At 46.1% G+C, this 20,457-nt stretch overlaps 1 protein-coding gene across 2 annotated transcripts in view; it reads left to right on the forward strand.

The window, feature by feature from the left end:
- The window catches only part of PRKG1 (protein kinase cGMP-dependent 1), a 361,647-nt gene extending 341,379 nt beyond the window's left edge, over nucleotides 1–20,268 (forward strand). For both annotated transcript variants that reach the window (XM_014882250.2, XM_014882251.2), the window contains exons 11-18: nucleotides 4,630–4,769; nucleotides 8,075–8,164; nucleotides 9,713–9,854; nucleotides 11,370–11,533; nucleotides 12,402–12,524; nucleotides 12,617–12,679; nucleotides 13,348–13,414; nucleotides 16,465–20,268. In XM_014882250.2, coding sequence (XP_014737736.1) covers nucleotides 4,630–4,769; nucleotides 8,075–8,164; nucleotides 9,713–9,854; nucleotides 11,370–11,533; nucleotides 12,402–12,524; nucleotides 12,617–12,679; nucleotides 13,348–13,414; nucleotides 16,465–16,563 — 888 coding nt within the window. In that variant the 3' untranslated portion in view covers nucleotides 16,564–20,268. The remainder of the gene's footprint in view (nucleotides 1–4,629; nucleotides 4,770–8,074; nucleotides 8,165–9,712; nucleotides 9,855–11,369; nucleotides 11,534–12,401; nucleotides 12,525–12,616; nucleotides 12,680–13,347; nucleotides 13,415–16,464) is intronic.
- Nucleotides 20,269–20,457: the final 189 nt, after the last annotated feature.

Genomic DNA, 20,457 nt, shown 5'->3' on the forward strand with positions numbered 1-20,457 from the left:
TCCACCAGATCGAGTTGGGAAACAGGGAAAATGCAGGACCTTGGGAATGCCCAGCAAGCAAGAGCACTTGGAATTCAGCTCCCAAAGCACTGCTCTTGAGTCAGTTCTTATTTAATGTGATTGGGAAATAGCCACATTTCAGCAGAGCATAGATTTCTGGCTCCTGTCTATTGGAAGAATTCCATAGGAAGCAAAATTCCCTTGGAAAAACATCTTTGTTGTTGTGGAGGTTTGGAGGGACACAGTGGGAAACTGTGGTGAGTGGACTCCTCAAAGCCCATCCAATGCCACCCCTGCCATGGACAGGGACACCTTCCACACCTTGGACACTTCCAGGGATCCAAGAACAGCCACAGCTTCTCTGGGCACCCTGTGCCAGGGCCTGCCCACCCTCCCAGGGAACAATTCCTTCCCAATATCCCATCTGACCCTGCCCTCTGGCAGTGGGAAGCCATTCCCTGTGTCCTGTCCCTCCATCCCTTGGAAATATCCTGCAATGTTCAGTCAGGGAAATAAATCCTTCTCTGGGGGCTTGTTCTGCATCCTGGTAAATATTTATAAAAGTTTTCACTTTCCCGAGGTCAGCTGGGATTGGATCAGCATGGGAATTGCTGGAGTTGCAGACTGGATATAACACGCATAGGGATGATTTATAGGGAATACAAGAAGGGAAGGAGGAAGGATAAGAAACACAGAGCTCTTTTTTCCCTTTTTCCATTGAGCTCTGGATTTCATCTCATCAATACCCCTTTTCCCAACCAGCCTGAGAAAGCACCAAGGTGTAAAACAATATTTATTTCTGTATAAGTGTTAAAAACCAGACAAGAATCAGGCCTGGAGTGCTCTGTGTGTCCTGGAAACTGCAGAAGTTTAAAACCATAAAGAAAAGGAAGGATTTTGGAGTGGTTCCAACAGGAGGGGCCAGCTGTGATCCTATGAAACATGGAAAAGCCAGAGGGGCTGCATGTCTCCTTTTTCCTTGCCTTTCTTTGCCCATAGAATTCCAGAGTGGTTTGGGTTGGAAGGGCCCTTAAAGCTCATCCCATTCCACCCCCTGCCATGGGCAGGGACACCTTCCACTGTATTTATACCTGTATATATTCCATATTTCTATTAGCTGTGCACGTATCTATGCAACATATATTTTATGTACATTTTATATCCCCAAGCAAAAGAAAAACATTTTTATTCAATTTTTCTTCCACTTTCTGAGCTCAAACCCAAAGTCCTTGTGGTTCCTGTGGCTCTCTGTGCTGGTTTTCCCATGAAGATTGAAGGACTTCCTTCAGGGTATCCTTAGCAGCCCCTTCTCATCTTCTCAGGATTAATCCTGTTTGGTGTTTTTAAAATGAAAAAATCCAGGTGACTCCTATTTTTTTTTTCAACTTTTGGAATGAGAATGGACATGGGGATATTTTTATATTAATTAGCATAAGATTAATAAAAAAAACTATTACTAGTAAGAATAATAGAAGTGACCTGGTGTTTCTCACCTGGGGGTATTTTTGTATTAATTAACATAAGATTTATACTATAAATTATTATTGGTAAGAGTAATAGAAGTGACCTGGTGTTTCCCACCTTTATATCATAAAATAATCCTCAAAGTCCCCTCATCTGGCAGAAAGCAGACCAAGGAGAGGGCTCAGGCAGGCTGCAAAAGAAGGAAAAGCTTCCAGGGCTTATTTTCCAGGTGATAAAAAAAAACCAACCTTGGATTCTGTACCTGGACAGCTCTGGTGCATCAGCACTTTTAATGCAAATTAATCCCTCTGTGGTTTCAAATTGCCACAAATCCTCTGCCTTCCAAAGGACTGGGAATGGAAAATGGATCTGAATTCTCTGGTGGCATCAGGTCCAAGCCTTGTCTGAGCTAATTGCAGTTGCCTGTTCTATACTTCATAAAACAATAATTTAATATATTAATATATTTAAGATAATAATAATAATTGCAGCTGCTTTTTCCTGTATTTAATATTTGCAGCAGTGAGGACATCCTCAAACATCAAATAAACTCCCTGCCTTCTTCCTCCTGGAAATTTCCTTACCTGGACTTACTTGAAAGTGTAGAAAAGCAAGCGACTTCCCCAGGCTCTCCATCCCTGACAAAATAGTAATAACATTTTTTAAAATAGCCTTTTTCATGAGAGACCCAAAAATTAGGTGGTCAAAATCCATTTTTTAAAATAAGGGGACATACTGGGATTTATTCCCAGCACCCTTTGTTCTGTGATATTGGAATTTATTCTCCTGAGTCTTCACCAGGCTGTTTGGTTTATTTTCACACTGATGCCTGGTACAGATTAACATTAAGAAAACAGGATTTTCAAATTAATTTAGAGTGGTAAATATTTTTTTTTAATTGTTTGATGCCCAAATCAACCAAGAAATGCTCGATTTTGCTGCTTGGAGCTGCTTTGTTGATTATTTTTGTGTGTAGACAACTTAGCATTAAAAAATACAGGCTGGAAGAGAACAGATCTGATCTGGAGAATCTGATGGGGATTTGCAAAGACTTTGGTGTGAAATAATTTGAGAGCACAGTGGCAGTGCTTGTCCATCACTGCATGGACTGGTTCAGTGGGAAGCCAAGAAATCTGGATTCCCACCGAAAGAAAGAGGGATGAGTTCTCCACAAGTTTATCCTTAGTCCTCCCAAATTTTAATTATTTCTTGTTTTTAAGTTTTGGTAAATTTTGCTCAGCCCAGATTTCACCTTGATTTTCATCAGGTCTTTGATCCCTGTGTGCCACCTCCCTTCTCCCCTGGCTGGATTCAGATGGGGTAATATCCAATATTTCATCCAAACAGTTTAACTGAAGCCATTTATTCAAAATGGGACTTTGGAAAAATAAATAGAAATCACACCCTAACCCTAAACCAAAAGTGCTTTAATCACTTTTAGATAGCAAAAAATGCAGAATTTCTTTGTGCTTTGAGCTGTGGTCAAACCAGGATAAGGAATAATGGGGCAGCAGGGATGGGGAAAAATGTTCTGCTTTACTCTTTGGGCATTGTTTTGGTCTTTGTGATGTGTTTCTCTGAAAATAAAATGGCAAACACAGATTTCCAGCAAAGATAATAATTAGGAGGGTGAATCTCAGTGTGAAAAACAGGACAGCAGGGGCTTTGGAAAAACAAAAGTTTTATGTGGGCTTGGAAATTCTTGGGGCTGTGGAAATGAGAAACCACAAATCCGGCATATATATACATATATATATATATATATATATATATATATATATATATATATATTTACTTATTTAGTTATTTAGTTATATTTATATAAAATTTATTTTGCAATAGTTTAATGATGAAAACTTTGATCACAGATGTTATGGACTCTCATTTGTTAGACTTTAAATCATTTGTGGTGGTGGTATTGGAAACCTCTCTGCCAGCTGAAGACCAAGGTGTTGGCATTGATTTCCTTAAGGTCTGCGTGTCCCTTTGGACTTGAGGCTCCCAGTTTGATTGCTGGGAATGCTGGGGATACCATCCCTCCTGGAGTTTCCATGGGGATACCATCCCTCCTGGTGTTTCCCTGATCCCTGAATCACGACAGAACAAAGCAGGTGGACAAGAAACTGTTCAAGTTTAGTGTGTGATGTCTTGGAAATGCCTGGGGAGAAGTTTGGATAACACTCTCAGGAACATGGTGGGATTATTGAGGTGTCTGTGCAGAGACAGGAGTTGGACTGAATCATCCTTGAGGGGCTCTTCCAACTCAGCACATTCCGTGGTTCTACAAAGGTGCCATGTCTCATATCCACCCACATTGCTGTCAGCAAAGCAACACAAAACCAGATCTGACATTAAATAAATTCTGATTGCATGAGTGTTGCCTCCTGATAGTAAAGACAGGCTGGGTTTCTGAGTGGCTCAGTGACTGCCAAGCTGCTTCCCTCTGGCAGAAGCCAAATTCCTACAAGGACACCAAAACAGAAGTTGCCACATGGCACCTCATGCCCGATAGAGGGAAAGCACCTCACTGAAATATTGTTGTGAGCAGCTGCCGGGGGAATTTAGCAGACTTGGAGGCCTGGGAGGTCAACAAAGGGGTTCCTTTGAGAGGGGTGGCCAGGATGGGAAAGGTGGCTGCCTTCCAGCTGGCTTTGGGATAGGGACCTGTCCCTTGGGGTGGCTCAGGGTTCAGAAGTTGCCAGGGTTACCCCGAGAGCAAGCAAACAACTCCTGTCAGCCTCAGCTTGGGAACCAGGCTAAAAATAGGGGGCAGAGGCTTAAGATGAAAAGCAAAGCTGTGAGCAGGCAGTGCTGCTGGGAAGCCAGGTCTGCTCATCCACGGCAGGCATCCTGGCTCTGCAATTCCCAGCCAGAGCCAGCACAGGTGGGGTGAGCTGGAGGAAAGGCGTTTGGGGAAGCTGGATGTTAACTGGCAACATCTCCTGACCCGAGAACAACACACACATTTGGCTTTTCCCTAAAAATCACGGTGTTAGGAAATGACATTTTTAGCAGTAAGCCAAGTAGTTAGAGACCTGGATCGTGGATGACTGGAGAGGGGGGAGGAATTCCTGGAAGGCAGGCAGGCGGGATTGCTGGCAGGGAGGCGGGATTGCAGGCGGGCCGTGCCCTGTGTGTAAGCCGGGCCTGTCGTGCCGTGCCCAGGTGCAGCTGAAGAGCGAGGAGGCCAAGACGTTCGCCATGAAGATCCTGAAGAAGCGGCACATCGTGGACACGCGGCAGCAGGAGCACATCCGCTCCGAGAAGCAGATCATGCAGAGCGCCCACTCCGACTTCATCGTCAGGTACCGCCCTCTGCCCCGGGCCCGCGGCATGCCGGGGATCCCCACAGGGAAAACCTTCAGCTCCACTCCTGCAAGGCAATGGAGATGTGGGGCAGGAGGAACGTGCTGGGCAGAGCTCGCTGGTGCTGCCAGACAATCCATGTGGAATCCCAGGATGCTTTGGGTTTGAAGGGACCTTAAATTCCATCCAATGCCACCCCTGCCATGGACAGGGACACCTTCCACTATCCCAGGCTGCTCCAAGCCCCAGTGTCCAACCTGGCATTGGACACTTCCAGGGATCCAGGGGCAGCCACAGCTTCTCTGGGCACCCTGTGCCAGGGCCTGCCCACCCTCCCAGGGAACAATTCCTTCCCAATATCCCATGTATCCCTGCCCTCTGGCACTGGGAAGCCATTCCCTGTGTCCCCTGACCCGAGTTCTTCTCCAGCTTTCTTGGAGTCCCTTTAGGCACTGAACTCACCATCTAGAATTTATACATACATAGATACATACATAAATATATATATATATGTATTTATCATGGCTTGGCTTTGCCCTTGCTCAAGGTTAATTTTTCCTTTCCTTCTTAATTTCTGAGTTTTCCTTCTCACTAAGGGAAGCTGGAAGGCAGGGCTTCATCCTTTGAAATGACACAGTGCCATGACAATGACCAGTTGTGTCCAGCATTTCTCTTTACGGAATATTTGACAACTTGAATTCGGAATCCCTGGACTCTTCATGGGCAAACACATTGAAACCATCTCCCTGCCCCAAACCTAAGCACATCTCCAGGGAATAAAAGGGGCGCCAGGCATTTTTTGTTCTTTCCACCCTAATAACAACATTCCCTGGCTTTTCAAGGACTGTGGGGACAGAAGGGGGGGTTCTTTCAATGCTGTAGGTCAGGATGGAGCAGTGGATGCTGAGGATCCCTGGAGCCATCTTGAAGGGCATCCAAGCCAAGGCTGCCTCCTCCCACCCTCAGAGATGCCTGGAAAACGTTTTTGCCTTAGGAGACCAGCCCTCCTCCCAGAAATTGCTCAGGAGATGGAGACAAACCCAGGGTGAAACCAAACCCCTGGGATGAATCCAAAGGGAAGCACGTGGCCAGGCTGGGGCACTCAGGGGTGTTTCCTTCCCAGGCTCATCCCTAGGATTCCTCTGGAGCCCATGCCTCCTCCTGTGATTCATGGGTGACAACTGGAGCCCGACACTGCCTGGCTGCCATTCCCTTCAGGATGTGCTGTTGGATCCATAAACATTCCTTGTTACCCAGGCCGGAGCCAAATATTCTCTGTGGGCTATTGCAGCCTCTGGATTTTTGGAAGGCTGAGCTGTTTTGGGATGAGAGGGGAAGTTCAGGGCCAGCCAAGTCACCACTCCCAGAAATACCCACTCCTAAATAAAACCTGAGCCTCCAAACATTTCTTAATGGAGCCACTGATTCTCATGGCTGATAAATGAAATCCTTCTTCATTCCCACTCTTCACCCTTCAGCAGGGAAGCAGAACAAGGATGTTTTACCTGTACATCTTCCCCTTCCATATCCTGCAGTATTTCCCACCTTTTGCAACAATAAACATCCCTGAATCATATTTACTATCCCATGGAAACACACTGTTCTGGGAAGGGACTTTCCAAGTCACAAAGTCCAACCTTTTGCTATTGCTAGAAAATACTTGATTTATCAAACTTGGTTTCTGCTTTTTCCCCTCTTCTCCTCTTGTCCATCTACAGGGATTTGAAGTTTTCCTATAGTTTCTATCCTAAAATTATTCAACTTGTTTATTGTTTATTCAAAAACTTGTCTATTGTTTATTCAAAAACTTGTTTATTCCATTTATTGGACCAGCTGGGATCATTTTTTTGGGGAGATGCAATGGGCAGAAATTTGAATATTTCAGTGGATTAATTCAGTTTTGAGTTGATGAATAAAAGGTGGGTTTAAAATAATCTTGGAGCAAGGACACAGCGTCTGGGATATTAGAATGGGAAAGACAAAATTCCTGAAGAACTTGGTTGTTTTCTTAATTCATTGTGTTTGTTAAAAAGTTTCAGAAGAATAATTGGGTTTGGTTATTAAAGTAAATTAAACCAGGCAAGAGGAACAGGAGAAGCCAAGTAGCACTAAATAAAATTGACTTTTAAGTAAACTAAAACTCAAACAGAACAAAATGCTCTGGGTTGGATCTGGGAACAAACAAGTGCAAATATTTCGAGGAATAAGGACGTAAATAAAGAAGTTATTCAAATATTTTGTCATTTAAACTTAAGTCTGAAATAATGCCCTTTCATGTGTCTAAACTTTGTGCTTCCATGATAGCTGATAAATAATAACTTGCTTTTTTTTTTTTTTTTTTTTTAATCTGTGCATTTTAGGCCAGATTAAATGGCCATGAAATTTTCAGCGGGGCTGCCTTAATTAGGGAAAGTATTTTTCATTAGTATTTAAATTACTAAGCAATTAAAAACATGAAATTACATTTTGGATTCGTGAAGTTTTTTGTAAACTTTAATAGAGATTAAATGTGTATTAAGATAAATAATATTTTTTCCAAGCAGAAAGAAATAAATGTGGGGATTTTTGTTAAAACCATCAATTTTAGCATTATTTAATGTTCAATTATAACTGACCATTGGTTTTATAGAAATAGATGTCTTCCAAAGGAACCAAATCCTGCAATGTTTTCCCGCTGATCCATCCCATAGATCTGTCAAAATAATAACTGGACTTAGCAGGGAAGAGCTGGAATCTGCAAAACCCACCTGGTTTCATTTCTGTTGTATGGTGGCAGCTCTTGAAATTTAAACTCCTGCAATTTTTAACTCCTGGAAACTGCCAGGAATGCAGGAATTGCACCAGGAGCCACCCTCAGCATTCCTTTCTGCTGCAGAAATTGTTAAAAGTATTATCCAAACAGCTGCAAAGAAACCTTCCCTGTATCCTGCTGGAAGCCTGGATGGATAAAGCCACACATGGAATAGAAAGTACAAAGGCAGCTGAACATTAAAATCAACCAAATAGAAGAACCTCTGGGTTTTTTTCTCTGTAGTTATTTAATATTATTAAACGCATCTATAAATCCAAATAAGGCAATATCATTAGAAAATCCTGTTGAGCACAGAGCATGGATTTTAAAGCACAGTTCAGAACTCGGGGATGGGTTCACCAAGTCTGGCCCATCCCTTGAGGCAGGTGTTCCTCCACATTCCTTCCTGGGAGGAAGAGGAAGAGCATTTCAGCTTCTTTAGACTCTGCCAAACCAGCGAGTTTAGTGCTTTGATAATGAATTTATTTGTGATTTCCTGGTTGCCACCTGCAGGCTCTACAGGACGTTCAAGGACAGCAAGTACCTGTACATGCTGATGGAGGCCTGCCTGGGGGGAGAGCTCTGGACAATTCTCAGGGACAGGTGAGCTTGTAGGACAAGTGGGGTGTTTTAAATGTTAGAATTCCAGCTGGAAGGGTTGGAAAGATCTCAAAGCTCAACCAGTGCCACCCCTGCCCTGGAAGTGGAAGGCAGGGACACCTTCCACTATCCCAGGCTGCTCCAAGTCCCAGTGTCCAACCTGGCCTGGGACACTTCCAGGGATCCAGGGGCAGCCACAGCTTCTCTGGGCACCCTGTGCCAGGGCCTGCCCACCCTCCCAGACAGGAATTCCTTCCCAATATCCCGTCTATCCCTGCCCTCTGGCACTGGGAAGTCATTCCCTGTGTCCTGTCCCTCCATCCCTTGTCCCCAGTCCCTCTCCAGCTCTCCTGGAGCCCCTTTAGGCTCTGGAAGGGGCTCTGAGCTCTCCCTGGAGCCTTCTCTTCTCCAGGTGAACACTTCCAGCTCTGCCACACAGACACTGATAAATAATATCCATAAATATTTCCTGGTATTTATGGCCCAGCCAGGACTGAGAGCAATGAGCAGGAGGAAATCAAGAGCTGTGCAGGGTCTCTTGGCCCAGATACCCATATTCCACCAGGGCTGCTGATTCGAGTGGGAGTCAAAATCCACACCCTGCCAGGAGCACTGTTCCATCAGAATGCAACAGTGACATGGAAAAAAAAATTAGTTAGGAAAGCCCAAAACTCCCCAGTCCCTGCCTTGGGAGGGTTGACCTTGGAGTGTTTGGGGTTGCTGGGTGCACGTGGGACATGCCCACGGAGCAGAAAAGATGCAGGGAATTGTAACTCTGAAATAGCCTCATCACTGGAACAGAATTCTATTGAATTTGGAAAGATTGATCAGAAAGCCAAGATTAAATTATCTTTAAATTCCCCAGAACATTTTTTCTGTAGTTCTTCCTTTTCCTAGCAGCCTTTTTTTCACTGAAATGGGAACTGGAGCAAAGTAAGAAGTTGCTGGGTGGGATTTTTTCCTGGTCTTTTGTCAGAGCCTGATAATTCCATCTTTAATTCTCTGAGATTTAAACTGAGGTTCTGCTGCCATCTAGCTTATACACCCTCCTGGTCTCAGCCAGCCCCCAGCAGGCAGGGGTTTGTGGTTTGCTTTGAAAAACAAGGATCCAAAGGTACAGTTTGGAATTTGCATTAACTCTTCAAGTCCCAGTAGCTGTGATTTTTCTGCCTTTTGTCTCAGTTAGAAACATGAATAAAGAACTTATTTGCACACCTCAAAGGAATTTTAACTCTCAAAAACCAAAGTTGTAATTAGACAAAAATACCTTTTTGCTTACAAGACAAGGATTTCAAAGTTTTATTTCTAAATTATAGAATAAACCTTAAAATAGTTTCAGATATTGAAGGCAAAGAGGATTCTTCAAAAATGGAAATTTAATTAGATTGAGATATAAAGGTAAGTTTAACCACAGGAACTTTCCAGGTGTTAAAAAGTGATTTTACTGTCGTGATAAAAGTTTTAACAGCAGAATGAATTCCATGGAGAAGGAAGTCACTTTAGGGATTAATCTAATGGCTTTATCCCCTTTTCCCTCCCTCCTTCCCACAGGGGTTCATTCGAGGATTCCACGACCAGGTTTTACACAGCATGTGTGGTGGAAGCCTTTGCCTACTTGCATTCCAAAGGGATCATTTATAGGGACCTCAAGCCAGAGAACCTCATTCTGGATCACCGAGGTTATGCCAAGCTGGTGAGTGCCAAAAAAAGTCCCCCCAACTCCCACATAGGTCCATCAGGGGATGCTGAGAGGAGATCCGGGCAAGGTGTGGTCATCACCACCGGGATGTTTTCCCAGCTTCCAGCAGGGCTCAGGGTATGGCTGAGCTGAGAAATGCTGATTCTGGCTTGGGATTCAGATCCATGCTCCTGGAATTCTGAGAAAAGAGCATCAGGACAAAGCCAGGTAAAAATGACCTGTTTGCCCCAGAACTCAGGAGAGGCACCCTGCGTTTTAGGGGTACCCCAGATGGTCTGGTGAGAGCATGGAGAGGGGCAGGAGAGAAGAAATAGTTCCCTTGGTGGGAGGTGCTGCAGGATGTGGGCCCTTGGGAAGCCACCAGTGAAGGACAGGAGTCCTAAAAGGAGCTGGTCCAGGAGGGGCTGATGGTCCCTGGGACTCAGAGGGGCCAAGGGCTCTGTGTCTTGGTCTGGAGGCTCTTTGGGGTGGGACAGCTGGGGACAGTAACTCAGCCCATCATGACAGCCTCGTGGCAGCCTCCACATGTCACCTACTGAGTGACATCAGGATTTGCCCTCTGCAGCATTTCCCTGAGGATGGGGCTCCTCTGAGGTGTAGGGTGGTAGAGGAGGATGAGGACTCTCCTTCTCCCACGCCAGCAGGATCTGGGACTGGGTCTCTGCTGGTCCCTCACCAGCCCCCAGCTCCTCAGGCATGTCCCTGAGCACAGGTGTCCCAGATTCCCTGTGGGCTGTCACCATGTGGGTTCCTGACCAGCCCCAGAGGACTCCCAGGATAATCTGATTTTCCATGCTTGCCACTGCTGTGGGGACACTGCTATAGGGCCACAGGGAGGCTGGTGAGCCCAGCCAGCCAAACTGGGATGACACTTGTACTGCTTCACTCCTTATGGTGGGAGAGAAAATCAAACTTGGCAGCAGGTGCCTAAATCACAGAATCCCACACTGGTTTGGGTAGGAAGGGACCTTAAAGCCCATCTCATTCCACCCCCTGCCATGGGCAGGGACACCTTCCACTATCCCAGTCTGCTCTAAGTCCCATTGTCCAACCTGGCCTTGGACACTTCCAGGGATCCAGGGGCAGCCACAGCTTCTCTGGGCACCCTGTGGCAGGGCCTGCCCACCCTGCCAGGGAACAATTCCTTCCCAATATCCCATCTATCCCTGCCCTCTCACAGCCTAAAACTATTCCTTGCCCATGTTAATTTAAATTTAAAAGAAAAAGAGCAAAATAAGGCAACCTGTGCTGTGAGGGATAGAAAGTTCCAACCCCCAAGAAACCCTTGGTGCTGGTGTTTGCTTCCCTCATGGGAATTTTCCCAAGGATAAATCAGCAAAAATGTCACTGTGGTTCCCTGGTCCTGGAACCACCCTCAGTGCTTTAATTAGGAGAAAATTCCCATGAGGAATCCTCCTTTCTGCCTTGCTTCACTTCAAGAGGAGCAGAGCCCATGGCTGACATTCCCTCTGATGCCCTGCCCTGATGCTCTCCTGCCTCTTCCCCCAGGTCGATTTTGGCTTTGCAAAGAAAATAGGATTTGGAAAGAAAACATGGACTTTTTGTGGCACCCCAGAGTACGTAGCCCCCGAGATCATCCTGAACAAAGGTCACGACATTTCGGCAGACTACTGGTCCCTGGGAATCCTGATGTATGAGCTCCTGACTGGCAGGTATGGGCATTGAAATTCATCCCAAGATTCCTGCCCTTGTCACCCTGATGAGGCCAGGGCAGGGGTAGGGCTGGGCCAGGGAACTCCACAGTGGCTTTTCCACACAAGTGATCCTTTTTTGGCTCTGAGTGGGCTGCACACAATGGGAAAAGAGGAAGAGTTTGGCCCTGAATGGTCTGGAAATGATGGGAAAATAGGAAAGGTTTGCACTCAGCTGGTAAGGTCTGGTCCTGAATGTGCTGAACATGATGGAGAAAGAGGAAGGGTTTGGCCCTGAATGGTCTGGAAATGATGGCAAAAGGGGAAGGATTTGCACTCAGCTGGGGAGGTTCCTCACTGCTGGAAAGAAGATGGATTGGGCACCGTCCATCCCTTCCTGTATTTAATTTGGGATATCACTGCTGCTCTTGGCAGTGGTGGTTTCCTGGAGCTTCCTCACCTCATCCCACAGTGCTCACCCCCAGGAGCTGGGGAAGGATCCATCCCCTCCACCTGCCCATCCTTCAGGGCTGGACACACACAATCCGTGGAATGCCAATTAATCCCCATTGGAATCAGGTCCCATCACACAAAGATAAGCCAGGGAACGATGCTCAGAGCCTCCTGCCTCAGGCTGTTGGGACGTGGCTGCCATGGGAAGAAGAGGTTTAGCATGGAAAACTTCTTTTTGGTACTTCCCTGCAGCCAACATCCCTGAATTTCAGAGCTCCCTGAGAAATGTTTAGGATCATGGCAAGCAAAGCATTCCTAATTGGCATCTACCTTTTCTCATCTGGGTATATTTTATCAGACTTCAATGCTGTTTTAAAGACAAATTTTTATGAGAGACAAGTTTTTAATCTTTTTTCCTTCCCTGCACCCTCTGAAGTCCCCCTTTCTCAGGCCCAGACCCCATGAAGACCTATAACATCATATTAAGGGGAATAGACATGATCGAATTTCCAAAGAAGATTGCCAAAAATGCTGCTAATTTAATTAAAAAACTATGCAGGTAAGTGGATGAAATAAAACGAAAAGCCTTGATGTTGTTCGCAAAGAAATGAGCTGGTCAGAGGGATTTAGGATTTGTTCTTCCTTTTACAGGGACAATCCATCAGAAAGATTAGGGAATTTGAAAAATGGAGTGAAAGATATCCAAAAGCACAAGTAAGTGTCTTCTACAGCCATCAGCTCCAAGCCCCAGAAAGAGACATTTCAAACACCTCAGTTGTCTCCTAAAAACCACTTCCAATCCATAATGTAAATTCATCCTCCCTTTTGGTCCCATGGGAGTGGTTACATCATGTCTTAGGGGTTTATTGGGATAAGAACAGGTAAGAGACCCATTCCAGGAACAATTTCTCTCATCCATCTGTGCTGGATCTTCTTTTCTCCCATCCCCAAAGCAGCAGGAATGGATTCATATTTTTGTGCAAAGACTCAGCGCTCGTCCAGCCACCTTGAGCAAACTTGAGGAAAACCACAAGTGGGACATCCTTGAGCATGAAGTTGGGAGTTAACCCAATTCCATAGGGAAAAAAAGGGCATTATGGATGTCCTGTGGGAGGTATCCACCCTCTGGAAGGGAAGGAGCAGCTTCCAGGACACCTGCAGCAAGAAATGGTTCCCATCTGAGTGTTGGCAATTTCCACTTGAGTGGTGTCACCACAGGATTGCTGCACACGCTTCCTTCTTGGTGCCCAAAAAAGATGACAGGAAAAATTCCAAAGAGATTTGAAGGCTTAGTCTGTGGGAGATATAACCTGTTGTGTAAACAATTTCCTTTTCTTTTTGTGCCACACCTGTCTAACTGCTGGATTCTTCCCTCCCTTCAGATGGTTTGAAGGCTTTAACTGGGAAGGGTTACGGAAAGGGACACTGACACCTCCCATCATCCCAAGTGTAAGTTTTCCTATCAATATCTTCTCCTCCGTGGCCAATTGCTCAGGGATGCTGCGAGCTTTGTGCAGTGTTACATTGGGTTAAGTGGGAATAATGTGCTTTGTTTCTTCTGGAGATGCCTGAAAAAGTCACTTTAGGCACATTCCCAGCTAAGCTTGCTCTCCAGGCAGGCTCTTCCCTGGGAAGGCAGTTTGAGGAGGGCACAGCTATGGAGAAATCCCCTTTGTAGCAAGGGATTGAGGCAGGATCACTCACTCCAGCACATTTTCCTCTCTCTCACCTGCTCCACTTGTTTCTGCATCTCCTTTTCCCATTTCTGTGGAAAGCTGTCACTTCCACCCCTTCTCTCATCTGTGTCCTCTTCCCTTCTCCTTTATTCTCATTTCCTTTGGAAAGGCAAGTGGGATTTGGATGCCATCTTCCTTTTCTTTCACATTAACCTTCCCTTCTGTGTTGTCTTTTGTGCCTGTGCCCCTCTTTCCCCTGCATCCATGTCCTACATGAAAAGCGCTGTTGATGTTTAACCAGGAGCTGGCGCGGAGGGACAGCTCCGCTCATTTTCCTTTGGAGCAAAGCCCTTCCTTTGATGTCTTTGTGAGCTCTCTGCCCTCAAAGCCCCGCTGCAAAGGGAAACCAAACAGGATTAGCTGACAGAAATTACCTTGGCCCCTTCTGTCCTGTAGCCTCCCCTCCTTGTTCCAGCTTAATCCCTTGGGATCACCGGGAGAATGCCATTAATGAGGGTTTAATTGCACCCCATTGCTCCATCCTGCAGCTCCTGCAGCCCCTACAGCAGGGGCAGGCCCAGCTCTGGGGCTGAATCTGCCATCCCAAAGTTTGCTTCGGGAAAGAGCAGGAGGGTTTCCTATCCCTGCTTTTGCCCTGTGGGATGCAGGAGCTCCTGGAGTCAGTGAGAGAAAGCAGGACTTGGCAAGTCTCTCCCATAACAACTCAGAAATGTTTTAGAGATCAAAGCTGGGTTTGGTTGGTTTTTTTTTTCTGTTAAGCTCAAGCTATGATCCTGGGATGGTTTGGGTTGGAAGGGACCTTTAAGCTCATCCAGTTCCATCACCTTCTGTGGGCAGGGACATCTTCCACTACCCCAGGTTGCTCCAAGTCCTGTCCAACCTGGCCTTGGCCTATTTTTAATGCCTATTCATTCATCAGCAGAACCACATTTCAAGTCAGGCAATAAAGTCAAGTTTGCTCCTTCTCATCCAGTTGCAATTCCTTCTTTAGGAATACAGGATGTCTGTGTAGCCTGAAAAAAAAAAACCAAACAAAACAGGATGCCTTCCTAATTGGTTTTAGTGGATTTTTAGTTTAGTAGGAGCATTTCCAATACTGCTCTTACCCCATATAGCAAGGCTGACTGGAATAGATGGGAGCATCCTACTCTCTTCCAGGACAGCTCCAGTGTGGCCCTAATCCTGGTTCAACCCAGCTCATTAGGAACTGTAAATTCTGTCAATCCTGCTCCAGTTTATTTTCCAGAGGTTGTTTTGGCAAAGTCTCAACTGCCACTCTGAAAAGGGACCCAAAATACAGCTCTGGCAGCAGCCATCTATTTTTCTTTCAATCCACTTGTCTTTGTTAGCTGGGAAAGAGCCAGCAGGGCCAAACATACAGATTAGTTCCTTTTTCTTTGAAGAAAAAAGGCTTTTCCCAGCTTTTCTTTAATTTTTATTTCTTACGTGGCACTGCCAGTGAGGCAATCAAAGAGCTCTTATTCCATTGGATTTTTGGAAAGATCCCAATTTACAACCTGCTGCTGGGACACTGTTGAGCCTTGATACCACAGCTGGAATCTGTGATTTTACCTCTCCTTAAAAGCTCAGGACTCTTCCAAAGATGAGCTGAGGAAGCAAAGGGTGAAGGAGCCCCAACAAAGTCAACAGATCCAGATATTCCAAAAGAAATTGAAACCATTAAAATTTTGTAGGGTGGGTTTATTTTTCCAAAATTAGTCTGGTATTCCATAATCCTGATTTCCCCCAAAATGTGTTCAGCAGCAGGAAAATACTGATGCAGTTGGGCAGCACATTAAATGTAGAGGTGGAGTTGGAACTCCTGTCTTTTCCCATGGCTTGCAGCAGCATCCAGCATCAAATGAGAATCTCAGGAGGGTTAACAAGGCCAAGTGGGTTGGGGCAACCCCTGAGATCAATCCAGGCTGGATACTGGAAGAAAATATTCCTGTGAGGGGCGGCCCTGGCACAGGGTGCCCAGAGAAGCTGTGGCTGCCCCTGGATCCCTGGAAGTTTCCAAGGCCAGGTTGGACTTTGGGGCTTGGAGCAGCCTGGGATAGTGGAAGGTGTCCCTGCCCATGGCAGGGGGTGGCACTGGATGGGCTTTAAGATCCCTTCCCACCCAAACCATTCCAGAATTCTGGGATTTAATGACTGTCAGTTGGCCCCTGGCTAGGCTCTTCCCCAATGAAACAACTGAAAACTGCAGCAAGTGTTTCCCTGCTCTGGGTAAAGCTTAAAGTATTAAATTTCTAGTAAGACTCTTGTTGTTCTGGGCTGGAGAGTTGCTGTTTTCCTTTATATTGTTTTGTTTTGTTTTGTTTTTTTCTTGTCTTGACTTTATCAAGTCCTCACTGTAAGAAAGTTTCCCTCACTGTCACAAAGCAGGAAAACCATAAATTCTACAGCCAAGGTAGATTTCAAATGTCATGATTTCCAAAAAAGAAATGGGCTTGGCCTTCATCCTGGGAAGATGGGTCTTTCTGAAAGGAGAAGGATCCTGAGGCTGAGCAATGTCAGGAAACTTAAAGTCAGCAGGGCTCAGCTCAGGATCCTGGAGCCATGGATGGGAAGTCCTGGGCTCTGAGGAGGCTTTTTCCAAGTCTGTTGTGATAACCTTGTGGCAGCGGTAGGAAAACTCAGGAGAGTAGGGGAGGTGGGGGAAATTCCCCAGCAAAAAGCTATGGATGCAGCACTTCCCTGGCTTGCTGGGGATTCTCTGGGATGCCCATGGCTGTGGGATGAAGGGGGAATGTCAGCACTGGGATGAGCATCCCCTTATTGTTGCTCTTCCCCCCACAGGTCGCGTCTCCCACGGACACAAGCAACTTCGACAGCTTCCCAGAGGACAGTGATGAGCCACCCCCTGACGACAACTCAGGATGGGACATAGATTTTTAATGTTATTTCTCTTACCTGCTTCTGCCTTGCTGAGGACAGCTTTTCCTGGGATGTGGCTGCCAGCAGAACGGGAAGACCGGAATTGGGGAGGATTCGTGCTCGGGGTCACCATGATGCCTTGATTGATGCTGCTCCAGTAACTCCAGTGGCATTAGGACTTCTTGCTTAGTGACAATAGTGCTCTCCATGTTTTCTGTTGGATCGTGACCTGGCGTGGGCATGGTGGTCCTGACACAGAGCCTTTCTCTGGCACAGAACTCCTCCTGTGTCGCCACAGAGATCCTGGCACACTCTTGATTAGCAGAGTGAGAGATCCGTAGAGTAAGAGGCACTTAATTCCAGCTGCTTTTTCCGTAGGATCAGTAGTAACTTATGAAGTGCTGCAGCTACTCCAGTGCAGGATTTGGGCTATTCCCACCCTCCGAGCCCAGGAGGAGCACGGGCAAAGCACTCCCGTCAAAACAGTGGGGAATGTGTCCTGTTCCTTTCCTAGCAGTATTCCCGACGAGACTGAATGTTCCCTTTCCTCTTTTTTTGGAAACATTTTGGCTCAGCCTGGTCAAACAAAAGCACAACTGCTGCAGATGCTGTCAAGGCAGATTTGGGTCGCTTCCCTCACATGGCAGCACCACCTTTGGGCTTCAGTTCTCCTTTCCCTTGGTACCCATACATGCATGGAAAGAGAAAAATCATGGAATTCATCCATTGTACATCTACTGATTCATTTCACAGTGCTCCAGTCATGGTCCTGAGCAAAGCAACAGCAGCCCACCAGTCTGATTAGGTATGAAATTAAGGATAACTTTGACCTTTTTAGGCTCAAAGGGAAAAACATGTGATGTCCTTTCAAGGTGCTACATCCATCCCTCACCTGGGAAGAAACCTGTCCCTGAACCATCCTGTCAGGAATATGTAGCAGAGGGTCCGTTCTCCCTTTTGATGATTCCATGTCTCCATGTCTGCATCTCTTCCATGTTTAAAGAATCTCATTGAAATAGGAATCCTGGGCCAGTCTGCTGGCTCTGATGGAACATTGCCAGTAATCCTGATGCCTCTCCAGGCTAAGGAGCTCCACAGGAAAATCAGTGAAATTCAATGGGAAATGGATATTGGAAGATCCCTGTGAGGTCTCCAGCGTGCCAGGTCCACGTGATTGTGTTTAACACAGGGATGGCCAAATCCCTATTGAAAAAAGAACTAGGGAAAACAATGTCATCGGGATATGCTTTTCCCTCACTTCTACTGCTTTTCCTTTGCTTGAATTCCCTCCTCTGGTTTATAGGATGCAGCAGAGGAATCTTGTCCTGGGTGCCCATTTGTTGCATATACCCAGGACTAAAAGTTTATCCCATTTTCCAACAGGAAGCATCAGCTTTTGGTCTCTCTGAGAGACCTTGCCCCAAAAAATCACAGAATCAAGGAATGATGGAATGGTTTGGGTTGGAAGGGACCATAAAGGTCCTCTCATTCCAGCCCCTGCTGTGGGTGAGCAGGTGCTGCCTCCTGATCTCAGCTGCCAAGAGCTGACCGTGGAAAGATCAAGTCTTGCTGATGAGAACTTTTCCCACATATGACATGGCAATGGTCTGTTTGAGCAGTAAAAAGTTCCTCCCCCTGATGCTAAGTCCCAACTCTTTTGCATGTTTTTCATTAAAGGATGTAATCAAAAGGATATTTTGACAGCGTGGGCCGTGTCTGCTGTTTAACATGAGCTGGGTCGTGTGACACCTTTGAAACCAGTCTGTGGCTCTGGAATTCCCTGTGTTTTCCGAAGGGTGAGGCCACACCTCTGGCACAATCACTTCTGCTGTTCTTTAACCATTAAAACTTCATTTGCCTTCAAAATCACAGGGAAAAGGCAGCACCTGCTGGCTTTTCCACCTTTCTCCAAGGGATGGACAGCACTGAGAGCCAAGGCTGAGCACGAGGGCTAAAACATTCACCAGGCATCTTAAACAGGCCTAACAGCCAAATGCTTCCCTCACATCCCCCTGGATTTTCACTCCATGGGGACAGCTTTCTGTAGGAGTTTGTCCCAGGATGGTGACACCTGATGCAATTGGCAGGCAAGGAGGAGAAAGCACCACTGCAAGGATTTGGGGATCCACCTGAAAACGTGACAGGAAGGAGGGACTAGAATGGGCTGAGGAGTTGGGTTTCTTTATCCTGTCCCTTTTTTCCTTGTGCCAGGCATGGGAATTGACACCTGCAGCATGCACTGTGCTGAATCTGAGTTTATTTTGATATCAAACACCTCACTTGACTTCCATGGCCTCTCCTGAGCATTAACACTTTGCATATGTATATGATAAGCCTTCAGTTATAATAATATATTTAAGTTGCTTTATATATATCTCTATATATCCACAAGAAGGGATTGCCTCTGTGTTTCCACCTCCTGTCCTTATTTCTTTGTCTCCTTTCCTGATCTATGGGACGACAGCGTTTTTAGGGAAGGGGGAATCGGCTCCCGTGTTTCCAGAGGGGGCTTTGATTGATGTTGTAGCTTCTCCTGGAGCTGCAATGCCCACAGCAAACTCTTCTTCAACAACAGGACCACGAGCAGATATTTCTGTAAATAGGTATTTTCGTGTTGATGTTTTGTGGGTCACACAGAACTTTCTGTTCTTTTCCAGTTCCATGGCATTATTCCTTCATTTCCTTATTTGTAATGTAATGTTTTTAGGTCGAGGTAGACTTGAATTAATGTCATATTTGTCAGTATGATTAAACTTTCTGTCAGCTGTCCTGTTCACCCACCTGTCCCATAGTTCTAGAACGTCACTGGCTATCTGGCATTGTTGCAAGTGCCTTAAATCCATGGCATCTTATTAAAAAAAAAGACAAATTTGGTGTTATGCTGCATGACAAAGACAAACACACCTCAAACTGTCGTCCTTTCTTAGCTTGCTGCGTTTTACAGTTCTTTCTGCTACCGATTTCTAAGCCTTTATTATCTGATCTTGATGAATTACAGAAATGATGACGTCGTTCTCTGATTTCTGTTCAATGTACCAGAGCTGTGTATCTGTTAATGAGATACAGAGTCATTTCTGTGAAATGTATAAATGTGATGTGCGGGTCAAATTAATCTCTGACATCCTAGCAGTCTGTAGACAGGTATTCCTGTTTTGCTGAGCTCTGCAGATCCCACCCATCCGTGCTGTTCCACACAGCCCCCCCTCGGGAATCTCCCACCAGGGAAAAATCCACCCCTCCGGCGTTTTCCTGACCTAAAACCCCGGTGCAAAAACGAGGCTCGTTTGCACCACTCAACCAAACAGGATCTGTGCTGTTCCCTGCCCCATTCCCCGCATCCATGGGGATGACCCTGGAAGCTCCTCCACGGCTCCCCGGCCCTGACACCGAGACTTGGGGGCTTTTAGGGCTTTCTCAGAAAAAGGGGAAATTCCCATTTGGAGTTGCCTCTCCTCCCGAGTCCCGATTTACGCTGGTTTTTCCCTAGCCCTTTGTTTTATACTCTGATTTTCTCTCCTTCCGTGGCAGAGGTTTTGTTTGTTGGGCAGATGTCGGTCCCACCCCGGCCATCAGCCGCTTGCACTCTTAGGATATTGACTGAGGAACTTCGGGTTTTTTCATGAACTTCCATGGCTTTTGTTTCGCTCTGTACTCCCCCTGCAGCTGTAATTGCCGAGTGCCTGTTGTATACTTTATAGAGTTGAAATAAAAATAATTACTTTTGAACGGCTGTCAGTGGGTTTCTACCAGAACAGGAGCCGAGTTTGGGAGAGATCTTCTGGATGGTGGTGAAATGTGGGGTTACAGGGGTTCTGCTCCCAGAACTGGTTGCCCAGAGAAGCTGTGGCTGCCCCTGGATCCCTGGAAGTGTCCAAGGCCAGGTTGAATGGGACTTGTAGCACTCTGGGATAGTGG

Source organism: Sturnus vulgaris, chromosome 8, assembly GCF_052056855.1.
Source record: "Sturnus vulgaris isolate bStuVul1 chromosome 8, bStuVul1.hap1, whole genome shotgun sequence".
Classification (NCBI taxonomy): Eukaryota; Metazoa; Chordata; class Aves; order Passeriformes; family Sturnidae; genus Sturnus; species Sturnus vulgaris.